Source organism: Amblyomma maculatum, chromosome 10 (assembly GCF_055883805.1).
Source record: "Amblyomma maculatum isolate TAMU_Amacu chromosome 10, ASM5588380v1, whole genome shotgun sequence".
Taxonomy (NCBI): domain Eukaryota; kingdom Metazoa; phylum Arthropoda; class Arachnida; order Ixodida; family Ixodidae; genus Amblyomma; species Amblyomma maculatum.
This window is the reverse complement of record NC_139353.1, coordinates 73,844,211-73,859,806: the sequence shown is the minus strand read 5'-3', so window position 1 is coordinate 73,859,806 and position 15,596 is coordinate 73,844,211. Positions and strand designations below refer to the sequence as shown.

At 45.8% G+C, this 15,596-nt stretch overlaps 1 protein-coding gene across 1 annotated transcript; it reads left to right on the top strand.

Annotated features, from left to right (window-relative positions):
- Positions 1-14,353: 14,353 nt before the first annotated feature.
- LOC146176806 (carbonic anhydrase 1-like) lies at positions 14,354-15,124 on the top strand. The gene has a single exon (XM_084581398.1). The coding sequence runs from the start codon at positions 14,354-14,356 to the stop codon at positions 15,122-15,124; it is 771 nt and encodes a 256-aa protein (XP_084437524.1).
- Positions 15,125-15,596: the final 472 nt, after the last annotated feature.

The window sequence follows — 15,596 nt, the reverse complement described above, 5'->3', positions numbered from 1 at the left end:
AGTTTCTGGCGGTGGTACTCGCTCTACGTAAATTAGACTCCTCTTTTTCTAAAGTGGCAGTAATTTCCGACTCTCTATCATTGTGTTCATCTCTCTCTTCGTCGGTGGATTCTGCAATAGTAAAAACCTTTGTCTCCCTGATCCCAAAACATTTGAAAATTGTACATATGGTATGGGTACCAGGCCACAGCAATGTGGATTTAAATGAATATGCTGACAATTTAGCAAAAGAGTCCCTTAATGGCCCCGTATTATCTATCCTTCCGGCGACCGCGTACATCACCGCAGCGAGGTTTCGAAGAAACGTTCTATTAAATATGAAAAACGGACATCTTTTAAGATCTGAGGACTACCTGCATCTAAATTATTCTTGGAATAGAAAATTATGTCATTCACGGCAACTTGAGATTTCACTAACAAGGCTGCGATGCCGCATCCCACCTTTAAATTTCTATCTTCACAGGTCTGGTTTGGCAATGTCTCCCGTCTGCGCATTTTGCGGTGAACAAGAAACATTAGATCACTTTTTATTGTTTTGCCGCCGCTTTAGTACGCTGAGAAAACAGTTGATGGAAAGGCCATTGCAACAGCTTGGCCTTAGTTTAAGCAGCCCGACATTGTTATCATTTGGCGCCACCATCCTTGGGCACAGTCACAAGTCTATTTTTACCGCCATGCAAAATTTTTTACTGCACTCAAATCGTTTTCCTTGCTAAATATTAAAACATCACTTGTCCTACAAATATAGTGTCAATCTCGCGTGAGTGTTACCACTTTTCATATTATATTTCACTTATTTCCCATTTTGTTTCGTTTCCTCTACCCCTCAAATTATTATTAATATATATATATATATATATATATATATATATATATATATATATATATATATATATATATATATATATATATATATATATATATATATATATATATATATATATTTCTTTTTATGCAAGTATATTAAAAAAAAAATTCTTTGCTAACCCAATTCTTGGCCGATCCCCCTCTGTGGGTATGTGCCATAAGTTATTTGGACAACAACAACAACAACAACAACAACAACAACGACTTTTGCAGGCTAAACCAATTGTTACCAAAACTACAAGTAGCCCTTCCTTCGCACCGACGACTCTATTGACCCGCTTAACCATAGCACGTTACTTCTCATTAATGAACTTGAATAGAGCATATCGTCAGAACGAACGACGAAGTGTCCTTGATAAGGTGGCTTCTCATCGCTCTTGGGAAACATCTCGCCAACTGCGTAAATCCGTCCGCTTAAGCAGCAGATCTTCACTCACGCAATCCAAGGAGGCTCCAGACGTCCAGTCACCATCTGGTTGCGTGGCATACACCAAATGCCACACAGTAATTCCTGCAGCTGAACTGTGCACCGAGGCTAGGCCTAGCGCCCTCGCTGTCGGAGCTAGATTCGTCGACGCCACAGGCCTGAACGGCACTACCTGCAGTTCCTGAGCATGGGCCAGACGTGCAGATTCGTGCTACCTCTTCACCACCTAAAGAGCCTGTCCCGCCTTCCGAACATGTATGCTAGAAAGTGAGTGATTTGCCCTCTGGGCGGGACGCGCCTATGCCCGCTCAGCCTATAATCCTGGATCGACCACGAGCCGCACTGCACGAAAAGCCGGGCAGTCCCATGGACCTGTCATCGGCTCCGCTATCCGTGTCGCCGGGCGTTCGTGTATCTCAAAAGCGTCCTTCGGCTGACGCTGCACCGTGTTCCTGCTCTGCCAGCGGCTGCTCTCAAGGCAAGCGCTCCTGCTTAACGATTGACCATGCTGATCTGGCTACCTCAAACTCAGCCAGCTACAAAGTAACAATCAAATCTCTGGCAACCAAGAGCCTCACAGATATACCAAACAGGATTGTACAGGCGAATCTGGATGCATATATTGGAACGAAAGGCTTTCGCGGCTTTACGACCAGAAAGAAATCCAACACCATTTTTGTGTGGCTTCCTACTTTGGCTGCTGCAGAACGTCTGCAAACGCTACGTTGTATTACAGTTACCAGTGAGATATCGGTGCCAGTACAGGTGTACTTGGTTGAGGGGCCAGACTTACAACGTTGCGTTGTCTACAATGTTGACATTAATGAAGACCAGGCCGCCCTTCAGCGTGAGTTATACTGTCCCACACACCGAGTGATTCAAGCACATTACATGGGAAAGGGGCGATCTTGCATTGTCACCCTGCAAGGCCCACCAACGCTACCAGCCTGCTTGCACTATTGCGGCTGCATTTTACGGCCTCGCCCATACAAGCCCAGTGCAGTCTACTGCTACAGCTGCCTCCGCCCTGGCCACATGCGTAGATCCTGCCCTTTCCCATCTCAACAACAAGCAGCGCCCGGGGGCGCACCAGCCTACCGCTGTGACCTCTGCAAGGCTGACGACCATGATTTAACTTCACCAACTTGCCCAACAAAACAGAATGCAACACAAAAGATTCGGCGTGCCAATTCTAAGCAATGGTCTCAGAATGTAAATCCAGCACCTGTGCACACTTACAACCGGTTTGACGCTCTCCAATGGGATGATGACGAGTGGCCAGAACTTGGAGAGCCGCATGAAATCGCTGAGCAGCAGACATATAGCGACAAAGTGCGTAAGGACCGCCGACGCTAGCAGCCGCAGCAGCCTACAAAACAATGTAGCATACCGGAGCCTCCCAACGACGATATGACAGAAGTGGATAACCAAATTGCTCGCCTCTTGGCAGAGTTTGCTAAGCTTCGACAGCATCGTGAACTGCTTGCACGCCGAAGGCTTGCTGAAGGGTCTAGCACCGCAAATGGAAATGCTGAATCACCACCGACTATGTCCCGCCCAGCTGCTTCACTCAGTGGTACTCCCAGAGTGTCTTCTGCAATCTCAGATAATTCTACCGCATCCTTGCTGCGTTTCATGGTGACGCAGCTGTCCAACCTGACATCTTTTCTGTTGCAATGCTTGGACTGCTAACGAAGGATGGCTTCTAAAAGCTTTTCTGGTGTGCTCCAATGGAATTGCAAAGGCATCTCCACTAAAGTGGGGGAGCTCAAAACTCGTCTTCGTTTTCACAAGCCTAAAGTGTGGGCCCTGTTACTTCAAGAGACCAACGCCTTGCCAACAATTCCAGGCTTTTGTGGTTACGCGTCCCCATCGATGATCGACCGCCGTGTGCACACTGCTTCCCCTCCAGGAACGGCGGCGGTGTATGGTGAGACACGTTTCCCTCACGTATGCCTCTCTCTGGAAAACTTCTGCAACTCATACCAAGAGGTGGTTGCAGTTGCTGTTAAATTGCCAAAGGCAACTGTTGTGGTAGTTCCTTTTACGCCAGGCCAGCAGGTGCTCTCCCTCACGTATTAATCTGGGCTGGCTGTTGACTGTGCGTAGGAAATACCCCAGTTGCCAGATTCTAGTGGGAGGCGATTTCAATGCTCCGCACCAAGATTGGGGGTATCCTACTTCAAGCCCTCGTGGTAGGCGTGTGCGGGACGCCTTCATGGATGCATTATTTATTCTTCTGAACAATCCCGGCACAGAAACGCGGACTGTTTGCAACAGCAGCACTGCCACATATGCTCCTGATCTGACGTGGTGGTCTGGCCCTGGCACTCCCTCGTGGCGCATTGAACCTGATTGCTGGGGGAGTGACCATCATAATTGGTGTTCATCCATCACGAGCACGCCGGTTACGCCGTAAATGCACGGTGGTCAACTGAGATAATTTCCGCACTATTCTGCAAGATCTCCCTGTGCAGTCGTCACCACTGCTTTTTGACCGCATAAAATGCGCGTTAGACAAGGCTGCAACTAGTACATGGACAGATGTCGATAGACCGGTTCCTGACATCGGTCTGCTCAATTTGTGGGCAGCTCGCCGACAAGCTGATCTGGCAGCTTCACGAGACCCAACATCAGCTCAGGCAAGTAAAAGGGTGAATCATATTACAGCTAAGGCTCGCAAGTATGAACGGGATCTAGCACGACGGCAGTGGTATACTTGGTGTGAGCAATTTAATACCAATTCATCAAATACATCCCTCTGGCGAACTTTCCGCGCAATGGAACAGGGTCGCCGTCGTCCCGACGCAGCGACCACCGCATGCTTCGCAGCTAACTTGTCTCCGGACGATTTTGCGTGAGAAGCGGCACGGAAGTGTTTTTTTTTTTTCCAAAATATGATGTTTTGCCTCCCTCAGCTACCATTTCTAACGCTGTAGAGATTCCAACACACGTAGGCAGACTGCCAACAGCAGACGACACCGATGGCATTGCCTGTCCTTTCTCCATGCCTGAGGTGCTTGCGGCAATAGATGAGGCCAAACGGAAGACATCACCCGGTTCGGATGCCATTCCATATGAAGTGTACAAGACCCTGAGTAACGCTGTACTACCTCAACTTCTGGACACCATTAATAAAGTATGGCTAGACGGCTCTTACCCGAGACCTGGAAATCAGCCATGATCCCAATCCCAAAACAAGGGAAGCCACCGACGGATTTCGGCAACTTTCGGCCGATTTCTCTAACATAAAGACTGTGCAAGCTGACAGAAAAAATGTTATCCACACGACTGTCTTGGTGGCTGAAGCAGCATGGTTTCTACCACCCCGCACAAATTGGCTTCCGTCCATCCATAGGCACTGAAGATGGGCTGGCTGTTTTGGCCTCGCAAGTTCTGTCGTCAACCCGTAGCCGCAATGTGCGCACCATTCTCGCGATCGATGTCGAAAAGGCGTATGATACCATTAGCCACGACGCCGTTTTGAATTGTATTGACACGCTGAATTTCCCTCTTAGGGTAGGCAGTTTCGTAAAATCATTCCTTGAAAACAGAAGATTTGCAATACGGCTTAATGGCGATTCCATCGGATCATTTGTACCTGTTCGCGGTGTATCCCAAGGCTCAGTACTGTCACCAACGCTGTTTAATATTGCCTTCATTCCCCTTGCTTGGCGCTTACATAATGTTCCTGAGGTCAACTTTTTTATCTATGCTGATGATATTACGGTGTGGAATACACACCAGGACATGTTTACTCAAGCGGCAGCTTTACAGTCAGCCTTGCCAACTGTGTTAAATCTGTCGGCCTAGAGCTTTCCACGAGCAAAACTATGTTCACGTCGGTCGCCAACCGCTGGGGTCGCCGCAAACTCGCGGCGACGCCGATCCGTCTCCAACTATCTGGAATCCCCCTTCACGAAAGTGAGACATTGAAACTTTTGGGATTATCGATTCATCAGTCGGGAAAGGGAATAGCCTGGCTTTCTCAGGCTAAAAAGCAGGCGATACAGACCTTGAGCCTGATAAGACGTATTGCCCCTAAATCCGGTGGCGCTCGATCCCATGTCGCACGGAATTTGGTGACAGCGGTTCTGCAGCCACGCCTCATTTATCAAACACAGTTTCAGCACTTGACAAGAGCTCAATGGGATCATCTAGAAGCAGTAAATAGAGAGGCTACGAGAACCATTACTTGTCTCCCCCGCATCACACCGGTCGTGGCACTACAAGAGAACGCTCAGCTCAACACATTAGATGAATTAGTACAGCAACGCCGTGATGCTCGTAGCCTTAAGGCGACCCTTTTGCACTCACCGCGAGCACTCCGGGCCTATGCTACATCGCACACCATATTGCCACCGACATCGCCAGTCTTTCCCCCATGGAATTTTGTTCAGCTGAGCGAAAACAAACCTACTGACCTTCATAGACCAACGACATCTTATGCGGCATCATCCCTTCGTGAATGGATAGCAGAGCAAGACACCAAGCTGCCCCACGGCTCAATAATTGCATATGTAGATGCCAGCATTGACGGATGTGAAACGACAACTGCAATTCATTGTCCTTGTAAGACGGCGCTTAATAGCACATCCAGATATCAATTTGCTGAGCCTCCTTCTTCTTTCTGTGCTGAGCTGGTTGCTGTCCAAGAGGCCCTTCGCTCTCTCTCCGTCACGACTTTACTACCTACAGCTAAAATTGTTATCCGCACCGACGCCCTACAAGCAATACGTCTGCTCCGACGCGTCAGTCGCAGCCCAGAACTCTGCCGGAATATACGTCGTCTGGCGGCTCGCATCACGCAAACCATTCGAATTGAGTGGGTCCCACGTGACCTACTCAGTTCGCAAAACTCTGCAGATTCTGCAACCCGCCAGGCGACTCTACCTTCATCATTGACACTCTTCCTCACTATGGATAATGCCACTATGCTTCTCACAAGAAAGGAGCACCTCCGGCGCCGCACACGTGCTCTTGTCCCACCGCGTGCTATAACCCTCCTCAGCGGTCTTACCCGCGCTGAGGAGGTTGCGCTACGGAGGATCCGGGTCGGGGTTGCCCTCACACCTGCGGTGACACGAACATGGCCGCAATATCGACATTAATATCAACGTCCAGGATGTCCTGTCTGCAAGTCACCAGATCACGAGGCAGATATTCACCACTTGTTGTGGGTTTGCCCGGCAATGAAGCCGACAAGAATTCGGCACCTGACGGCAGTGGGCCTTTCGCCGAACAACCCATCTTCATACATTGCATGGACTCAAGGGCCTTATCATCGCTCTTTCTTGAACTTTATTCGAACAGCTAACCTTTTTTCTTTCATTTAATACCCCCTTATTTTTTGGATATTCCATTATGCCCTGAGGCAAATAACAACGTTATAAACAAAAAAAAACGACACATTTCAGGAGAAGACAGTGTCCGCTAATCTTGACAGACATTGTGAGCTTAAGGTTCGGATTTTGCGACACCAACTTTTCAGAGTGATGCATATTGCTGCTAGAAATCAAGTGGCAAACATGCTGATGTATCTTGATGACGTGATCGTTATCGGCCACCTTTAAAAGGCATCTGCGCCGTTCGCATTCTGCTTTAGGCCGTGTGATCTGCGTTCATCACGCTAAAACACGCGAAGAATCACTTTGCTTACGACGAACGTCGATTAATAGTCGCCATTTTCAAACATGAAGGCTTTCGACCATAATAGAAGGTCTCACAATTGAAGTTCCCTGCAATGCGGACAAGATCGTATTGCGCTGCCTGGGGATTTGCTCCTACTAGCGTCGATTTATTGCCAGCCCCACACGCATTCCTTGCCATTAATTTCGCTGACACGAGACAACGCAACCTTCCGCTTTAGTAAGAACAACACAAAGCTTTTTATAGACTAAGGAAATACATGCCTACAAATTATAATATGCCTGCCGGGGCCATTTGCGACATCGACAGTAGCGAATAAATCTCTAATTGTCGCTACTGATTGTCTCATACGCTAATGTATGGAAGTATGTGCACCGTTAAGTGCTAGGAAGTGTGCAGCGTGGGTGAGAGAAATAGCTCAAGTTAACATTTTCGTCGAAATCAAGAAGACGGCATCAGCATGTGAACAACTTGTAGGGTAACCGATGGTCGCTAAGGGCAACCATTTGTATTCCATGGGCAGGAACGCGAAGCAGGGGAAGGCAGAAAATTAAGTCGGTGGATGACGATAAGAAGCTCGCAGGGTTAAAGGGGAAGCAACTAGCCCAGGACCGGGTTAATGGAAGGAATAAGGGAGAGGCATTCTCCCTGCTCTGGGTATAGTGCGGGCTAATGAGGATGATGATGATGAAGTGGAGACCAAAGCCCTGCCAGAGACATCACTGCCGGAGCAGCTGGGTTCATCGTCGAAAACGTCATCGAGCATCGCGCTTGGAACTCATCCTTACCGAGAGAGGACATACGTTAGGGCCAAGCTTTTAGTGGCGATGGTGTTTTGGAGACACTTGTTACTGCAAAATGGCAGCATGCCAGCCTCAAACCAGTGGATTGAAGGGACGCCTCAATAAAGCTCACGCTGGAGGCCGCTGCGAAGGAGGCAAAAGCGGCTGCTGTTTAGTTGGTGGTGCTACCACCGCCGGCGCGTGCTGCTGCTCGCTTAAGACGAGAATAAAGAGGGTGATTGTAGCATGCCTCTCCACTCAGAGGCCTCCCCTCATTACAGGGATGATGAAAACCCAAGTGCAGCGTTTGCCCTGCCTCCTCTACGTTTTCCTTACGACCCTCACCCGATGGCACATTGTGCGAGTTAATTCTGTGGCATGGGCAAAAGCACACGGTTCCGTTTCGACCTAGTTGCTGCAGTTTTCAATGTATTTTTACTCGCGCATTCTTATTCTGGAACATTCGTACTACCCCGAACAATCGTTTGCGCGTGGTGTGGGGAAGAGAGCCAAGATTTATATTTTCAGTGCGTTGCTGTTTGTACCGAAGGGACGAGCTCAAGATGTATAGCCTCGAGTAATCTCAGCAAACTCCTGTAGAGTTTGCTGTGCTGTGCAGTGTGCTGTGCGATGTCAGTGCACGTTAAAGAACCCCAGGTGGTCAAAATTTCTGGAGTCCTCCACTACGGCGTCTCCCATAGCCTGAGTTGCTTTGGGACGTTAAACCCCACAAACGAAACGAAACCAAACCAAACCAGTACCAGAGTACCAGTTTGCATTGTTACTGTGAGCAAACTCTTTTTTCTCAGTACACGACCGGAAGCCATATTTCGGAAAAGGTTCGTAATCAACGTCGTTGTCGACAATATAAATGACGCATATCAGATTCGCTGCTTAGAGAAGACTAAATCTCGGCTAGGCGTTGTGCTTTTTGGAGTATCCATGATGCGATTGCAAAAAGTTTTGGATATTAGCTGTCATTTGCGTTTCCTGTCCAGATGACAGTTATAACATCCTCCCCAGAACGTTAGAAACCATCAACGCTGTGCTTCTTTTAATGACGGGGTAAATAGTCTCTTGTCCGTTAGTGCCTACTTTCCAACACACAATAAAGCTGTGGCAGTCACTGTTCTCCCTTCCAAAACAATCCCTGTATGTTCCTGACGTCTTCACCCACGTCTAATCGTAATCCTTCATGACGTAGAGGAGCGTTTAGAACAGCTATGTATTAGTGATTTTAATGCCAATTTCTACTTTTGGGGATGTGAGCAAACAGATACCAGAGGGCATACTTTAGAAGATTTTATCTTCTGTAACGGTATCTGCCTTTTAAATACAGGCAAGCACACGTACCGCTCCCCGAGCATTGGTAAACTGAGCTGTCTGGATTTACATTTTTGTTCGCTATCCGTTTTTACCGATTTTAAATGGGATGTCCTCGACAATTCATATGAAAGTGACCATTTACCTGTCGTAATCAATCTAACATCCTGACCATTGATAACGTTAACGAATCCACGGTGATGGAAGCTTCATCCAGCTGATTGGAAATTATTTCGCTCTGAAGCAGATCTCGAAAAATTCTTCTCGGATGCCCTCAGAGGGGGCGAGTAAAATTAAAAGTTTACCACTTGCAGTCTTTACGCGGCACATACTGAAAAACCAAAAGTTCTACGGGGCAATAACCTCATAAAATCTCATCTAATCGCAGAGACTCTTATACGGTGCACATCATTATCATAAAATATCGTACATAATTTATGATAATGTACAAGAAACTATGCGACCACATGTAATTATATGCGACATGTATGAGATTTGTTATGTGAATTCAGTGAGACTGTGTGAGAAAATGTGAGGTTATTGCCTCATACAATTTTTTCAGTAGGGATATATACATATATATATATATATATATATATATATATATATATATATATATATATATATATATATATATATATATATATTGTGAAAGAAGGCTAGGTTGAGACGGCAAGGCCAGCGATGCCTTGTCTAGCGTTTTAATCCGATGACAAAACCCAGGCGCGTGCCGGAGCCGGCGCCGCGGGACGATGATGATGGTATGTACAAATGAAAGAGGAAGATCATGGCATGTACAAATTAAAGAACATCCACGGAAGGCTCACAATATATATATATCCCTCAGCCGTCGGTGGTTGTACAGCAAAAACACAAAATTCTTACCTACATGAGTGGAAAACCGCAAAGAAAAACAAGATTGAGGCGTGGGGAGTATTCCGAAGATATCCAACACAAGAAAATTATATCAATTTCACAAAGGCGAGAGTGAAGGCACGGTACACTCGCCGCAATGCCGAGAAAACATCATGGCAAAATTACGCATCATATATAACAGTTGTAGCACACTCAAACACATGTGGGAGCAGGTTCATAAACTGTATGGAAAATAATCTTCCTTTACAACCGCATCTGACAACCCCTAGCGCACATACAAGTATAGCGAAACAAGCATGCACAATCGGAGAATATTTGCTGCAGTTTTAGGGTTTACACACAATACACATTATTTTTAAGGTACAAGTAAAATCTGAACAACAAAACCTTCCGGCGTCTTGTAGCACAAATGAACCATTTAATGCTTTAGTCACATTTTAAGAAATAAATAGACCGCTGTATGCCGGCAGATACACTGTATTAGGTCCAATTAAATCCACTACAAAATATTAGCGCATTTATCTGAATCCTCCGTATAAGCATTGCTGAAATTCTTCAATAAAATCTGCATATCTAGAACATTTCCCGAGACGTGAAAGAAAGTCATTAGAGTGCCACTTTTGAAGCCTGGAAAGTCGCCAAACTCCCTAGGCAGTTATAGGCCAATAGCCCTTACGAGTTGCCTTGCGAAGTTTTTTTTAAGTATTCTGAATATAAGATTGACGTTTGCTCTTCAATCCTGACAGCTACTTAACATCTACGACAGTGGTTTCAAGAAAACATGTTCCACTACGGGTCATCTTGACCACCTCGAAAATACAGTTCGGAAAACGTTTATACATAAGCAACACTGGCTTGCCTTCTGTTATGGCCTTCAAAAATCTTAGGATACTACGTGGAAGTTCGCGATTCAGCATAATTCAGGAGGGCTCTGCTTTCGTGTTAGAATGCTAAAATGTCTGGGGGACTTTCTTTTTGGCCGGTCGTTTCGAGCATGTCATGGTTCCACCCTTTTTAAAATTTTGACACAAGAAATATGGTGTGCATCACGGGTGCATATTAAATACCCCGCTTCGTAAAATAAAAATGAGCTCTATAGCAAAAATATTACCGAAGTGTATTGTGTACTCGGTTTACGTAGACGACTTCCAAATTGTATCCACATAATCTAACATAGCAGCATGTGAAAGGCAGATTCAGCCTAATGTAAATAAGCTGGCACCATGGCAGATACAACAGGTTTCATGGTTTCCATCCAAAAATCGGTAGCTGTTTACACTGACCCCACATCCGGCTAAATGAAATCACACTACCAGTAAAACACAGACACGAATTTCTAGGTATAACTTTTGAGAGAAAACTCTCTTCTCTTCTTCATACAAATACCTTTAAAAAGAAAGCTTCCAAATCTCTCAATACACTCAAAGTCTTCTCACATAATCGCTGGGGGTCTGACGGGACGTTGCCTTGATCACGGCTGCATAATACGGGTCAGCAAGACCTTCATATATAAAGCCTTTGGACCCTGTACACAATTGACGTTTGCGTCTTTCAACAGGCGCTTATAGGACATCACCTATAAAGTCATTATGTAGACACAAACGAACCCTCCCTAGAAAACAGAAGGACCATGATTGCATTTTCATATGTTCTGAAAATACGCTCTCTACCGAAACATATATGCTACCCTATAGTTACTATAAGTGCACCTTCAGAATATTGTTCAACAATAGACCCGAATCAGTGAAGCCCTTTTTACATCGGTTTGAGGATAAATGCCAAGAACTGAGAACACTAATGCCCTTTATAATATTGCATCAAGCACGATCCACTGCCACCTCAGCCTTCGCATTGTTTGTGAATTCACATTAACTGTTGTGTAAACGGAAAACACCACTTGAACACATTCTGCAAGAATTTCCAGCTCTTAATAAAAAATCCAGGAATTTCACACAATATTTCACAGATGTCTCTAAGACAACAAAACAAAGAGACGTCCGCGTACTGTGCGATGTCAGCGCACGTTAAAGATCCCCAGGTGGTCGAAATTGCACCGTAGCCCTCTACTACGGCTCTTCTTTCTCTCTATAAAATTTCACTCCCACCTCCCTCCCTCCCCTTAAGGTGCGGTTCAGGTGTCCACAGAGCACGTGTGACAGGCACTGCGCCTTTCGCTTCCCGTGAACCAATTATTATTATTATTATTATTATTATTATTATTATTATTATTATTATTATTATTATTATTATTATTATTATTATTATTATTATTATTATTATTATTATTATTATTATTATTATTATTATAGGCTGGAGTGAAAGAGAAAAGAGAGAAAGGAGTACCGTAATAAAGGACTCCGGAGTCAACCTGGGATCTTGCACCGTGTGAACCTGGGATCTTGCACTGATATCGCACCTCAGACGGGGGGAGGAGGTTGTGAAGGGTGGCTGTTCCTGGCCCTACGGGGCTTAGACTAATAGGTCAACGCCGCTAGCGGTGGGGGCCAGCCTGTCATCGAAGTTTTATCTGTTATAGGCCGTCATTGCACCCGCCACCGCTTAGGTGGTGGACAACAGCTGTTGCTGCGCGCGTCTTTCTCGCCCTCTTCTTTTTCTTTCTTCTAGCTTGTGTCCGCACGAGGCAGCGGAGCTGGCTCAGCTACTGAGCCAGTAGCAGCCTCGCGCATTTTCTTTTCCTTCTTCTACAGCCACCACAACAAGCACCGCACACGGACGCCACTTCGTTTCGCCTTCAAAGAGACGCCAGTGGGCTGTGCGATGTCAGTGCACGTTAAAGATCCCCAGATGGTCGAATTTACTCCGAAGCCGTCCTCTGTTCCATCCAGCATACAGCATTGATTTGAGGTGAAAGTGGGCTTGCCGATCTATCAAGTGTTTTTAGCTTTTTAAAGGAAGCAGATGCTTTAAAGTAAAAGTAATATAAGTGTAGTATACTCCACTAAGCGCAACATACAACATAGTGTTTGGCGCATGATATCCTGAGCTGCTCATGCCCCATCGACCCCAGCATAACACACTCAATATCAATGTGCAAATGAGTACGTCGCCGCGTCATGGCAACGAGAAGGTTATTGCAGCCCTCGGCGTTACGTAAATGATACTGCATGCACTGACAACACTGCATCAAAACGCAGTCGGTATGAGGCCGGTAGTTCTAATTGCCAAAACGTTCATGGGAAGTCCCTCAGCTGCTGTATACTGTTTCACTACTTATTTTTATGAAAATGACAATCTAGTTACTGTAGAAAAAAAAATATATGAGATCAAATGCTTTATAAACAAAAGTCGAGAGCTTGGTACTTTACATGGACATATATCGGCAAGCTACACATATTCGGACAAACTCCCTGCCTTTCTTTTCCATAAATGCATCTATCTATCTACACATATTAGCGGCAGCTGCCACTAAATGTCGTCAGTCAACAATGAAAGCCTAGAGGATATATCTGATCTCGTCCGACAAAGCGCGTGATAGTGAGCATCTTGTATGTTCTTGATTCATACGAAGATAACTACAGTTAGAATCACAGATATGAGTGACCACGGGGCCGCGCTGCTGGATACTTATAGCTTTCCATTGACAACAACATAGTTTTTTAGCTTCGGTCCAGGCAGATTACCCGTGTCTGAGCACGCCCAGCACTATTATAAACACAGTACCAAACTTTTGGCACTGAAAAAAACGCACCTAGCTTAATTATTTCGGTAACACGATGCTTTTTAAGTAACTAGTAGTGTACGAATTGGGATTCACGGTCTTGTAATAAAATCAGCACGCTGCTTGGGCAGCTACGTGTACAAGGCAAAAAAAGGTTGCGACGCTATTCTGCTCGCCTGCCAAATGGTTTTGTCGTTAAGTGACGGATGCTTCCCTGCATATTTGTACGCTTCGTTTACAGGCCGACTTCTTCTTCTTCTTCTTCTCCCTGTGTCAGGACATACTCGAAACACATGCACTTCACTTTATATACTTTACAGCTAAAACGAAATCTGCAGCAGAAATTTGGCGCCTGCTTACTTTTTCCGCGTGCGTCATCTTTCACTTTGTGATGTTATCAGCCAGCCATAATCTGGCAATTTTAACTTTTACTTTCATCTTTTTTAAATACTCAGCCTAACTTCAAACTATATGCTTACGATTTATTATTATTAGCTCCATTCTCTTGACGTCCAAGCCTGGCAAAGGTGTTCAATGTAAACGAGGAAAAAGGCAACGCCAGCTTCTTTCCGATCGTCACGTATGCGCCTGGAGCCTTTCAGAACGGAACAGCACGTGAAAAACTACACCAGGTAAGAATTGCATCGCTTTGTACATCTTTATTCAGCAGCGCTGACTGATTAGCCCTACAAAATAAATTCGATAAGTATGTTTCAACGCTTTTGCCCAGGGTGTCTTTCAAGCTGTTCAATGGAGCAAGAGAAGCCAGTTGGAGGCAAGCAGTCTCCTATCGACATCAGCCGGAGCACTGTCGTGCAGGATACGTCGCTAAATGACAAGCCCTTGGAGTGGTCGGACGCGGGTCTCAAGTGCACCGGTCTGTTTAACAGTGGCCGAGGCTGGGAGGTCCGCGTTGCTGCGGCGGGACCCAACCTTCGCGGTGGACCTCTGGCCCATAACTACCAGCTGGAACAGTTCCACGCGCACTGGAGCACTTCCGTCGAAACCGGAAGTGAACACTCTGTCGACGGAGATTACTATGCGGGCGAGCTCCACCTGGTTCACTTCAATGCGGACATGCATAAATGTGTGGCCGAAGCTACATGTTCAGAGAAGGGGTTGCAGGTGGTGGCTGTCTTCTTGAAAGAGGGCAGTCCTCATCCAGAATTGAGTAAGATTGTTGACTGCTTGCCGTGTGTGGTTTACAAAGGACAGAAGTGCTCACTGCAGCAGCCACTGGACGTCAACTCGTTGGTTCCTATTAAGAGTTCGTACTGGACATACGAGGGATCCTTGACGAGCGCACCGTGGTGCGAGAATGTCACATGGATCGTGTACAAGGAACCTGTGGAGGTGTCGTCGCAGCAACTGCAGGCATTCCGACAACTGACGTCTCATAACGATGTCATAGGTCCCCTGGCGCCCCACGAAGGTCTAATTCTTAAGAACACAAGGCCTACTCAGCCTCTGAGAGGGCGTGTTGTGCGCGAGCCATGGGAAGAACGCACTACTAGCTTCTAATTTGCCCAGCTGGGTAACAAGGCTCTTCTGGGTGGCCTTGGAATCTGCAACCGCTCTCACCTGATAGCAACTCTTGAGTGCAGTGTGAGAATACAGGGAAATGATACTGACATTCTTTTTTTCAAACATCTAGAAAAAGCAATAATCAAAATTGGAACTACTTTCGAGTAACAGCTACAAAGTGTACAATGTTAAGAGGGAATATGTAACATGCATGAGTATATTGCCTACAAATTAAAAAAAAAAACACTGCTAAACAAACCTTTCGTGCTGCTTTGTTCCAGCATTTCCACAATGCGTTTTTTTTGCTAGAAAGGAGTTTGGTATTTGCAAGACATCGACATCACAGTTTTTAGAAACATGACAATTATTTTCTAATTTTGCACCAATCTTTATACAATAACACAATCACAAAAGTTTTTGATTGACGGTCAAGCTAGGTTCTTTTAAAATTTGTCTCAATCCCATCGTG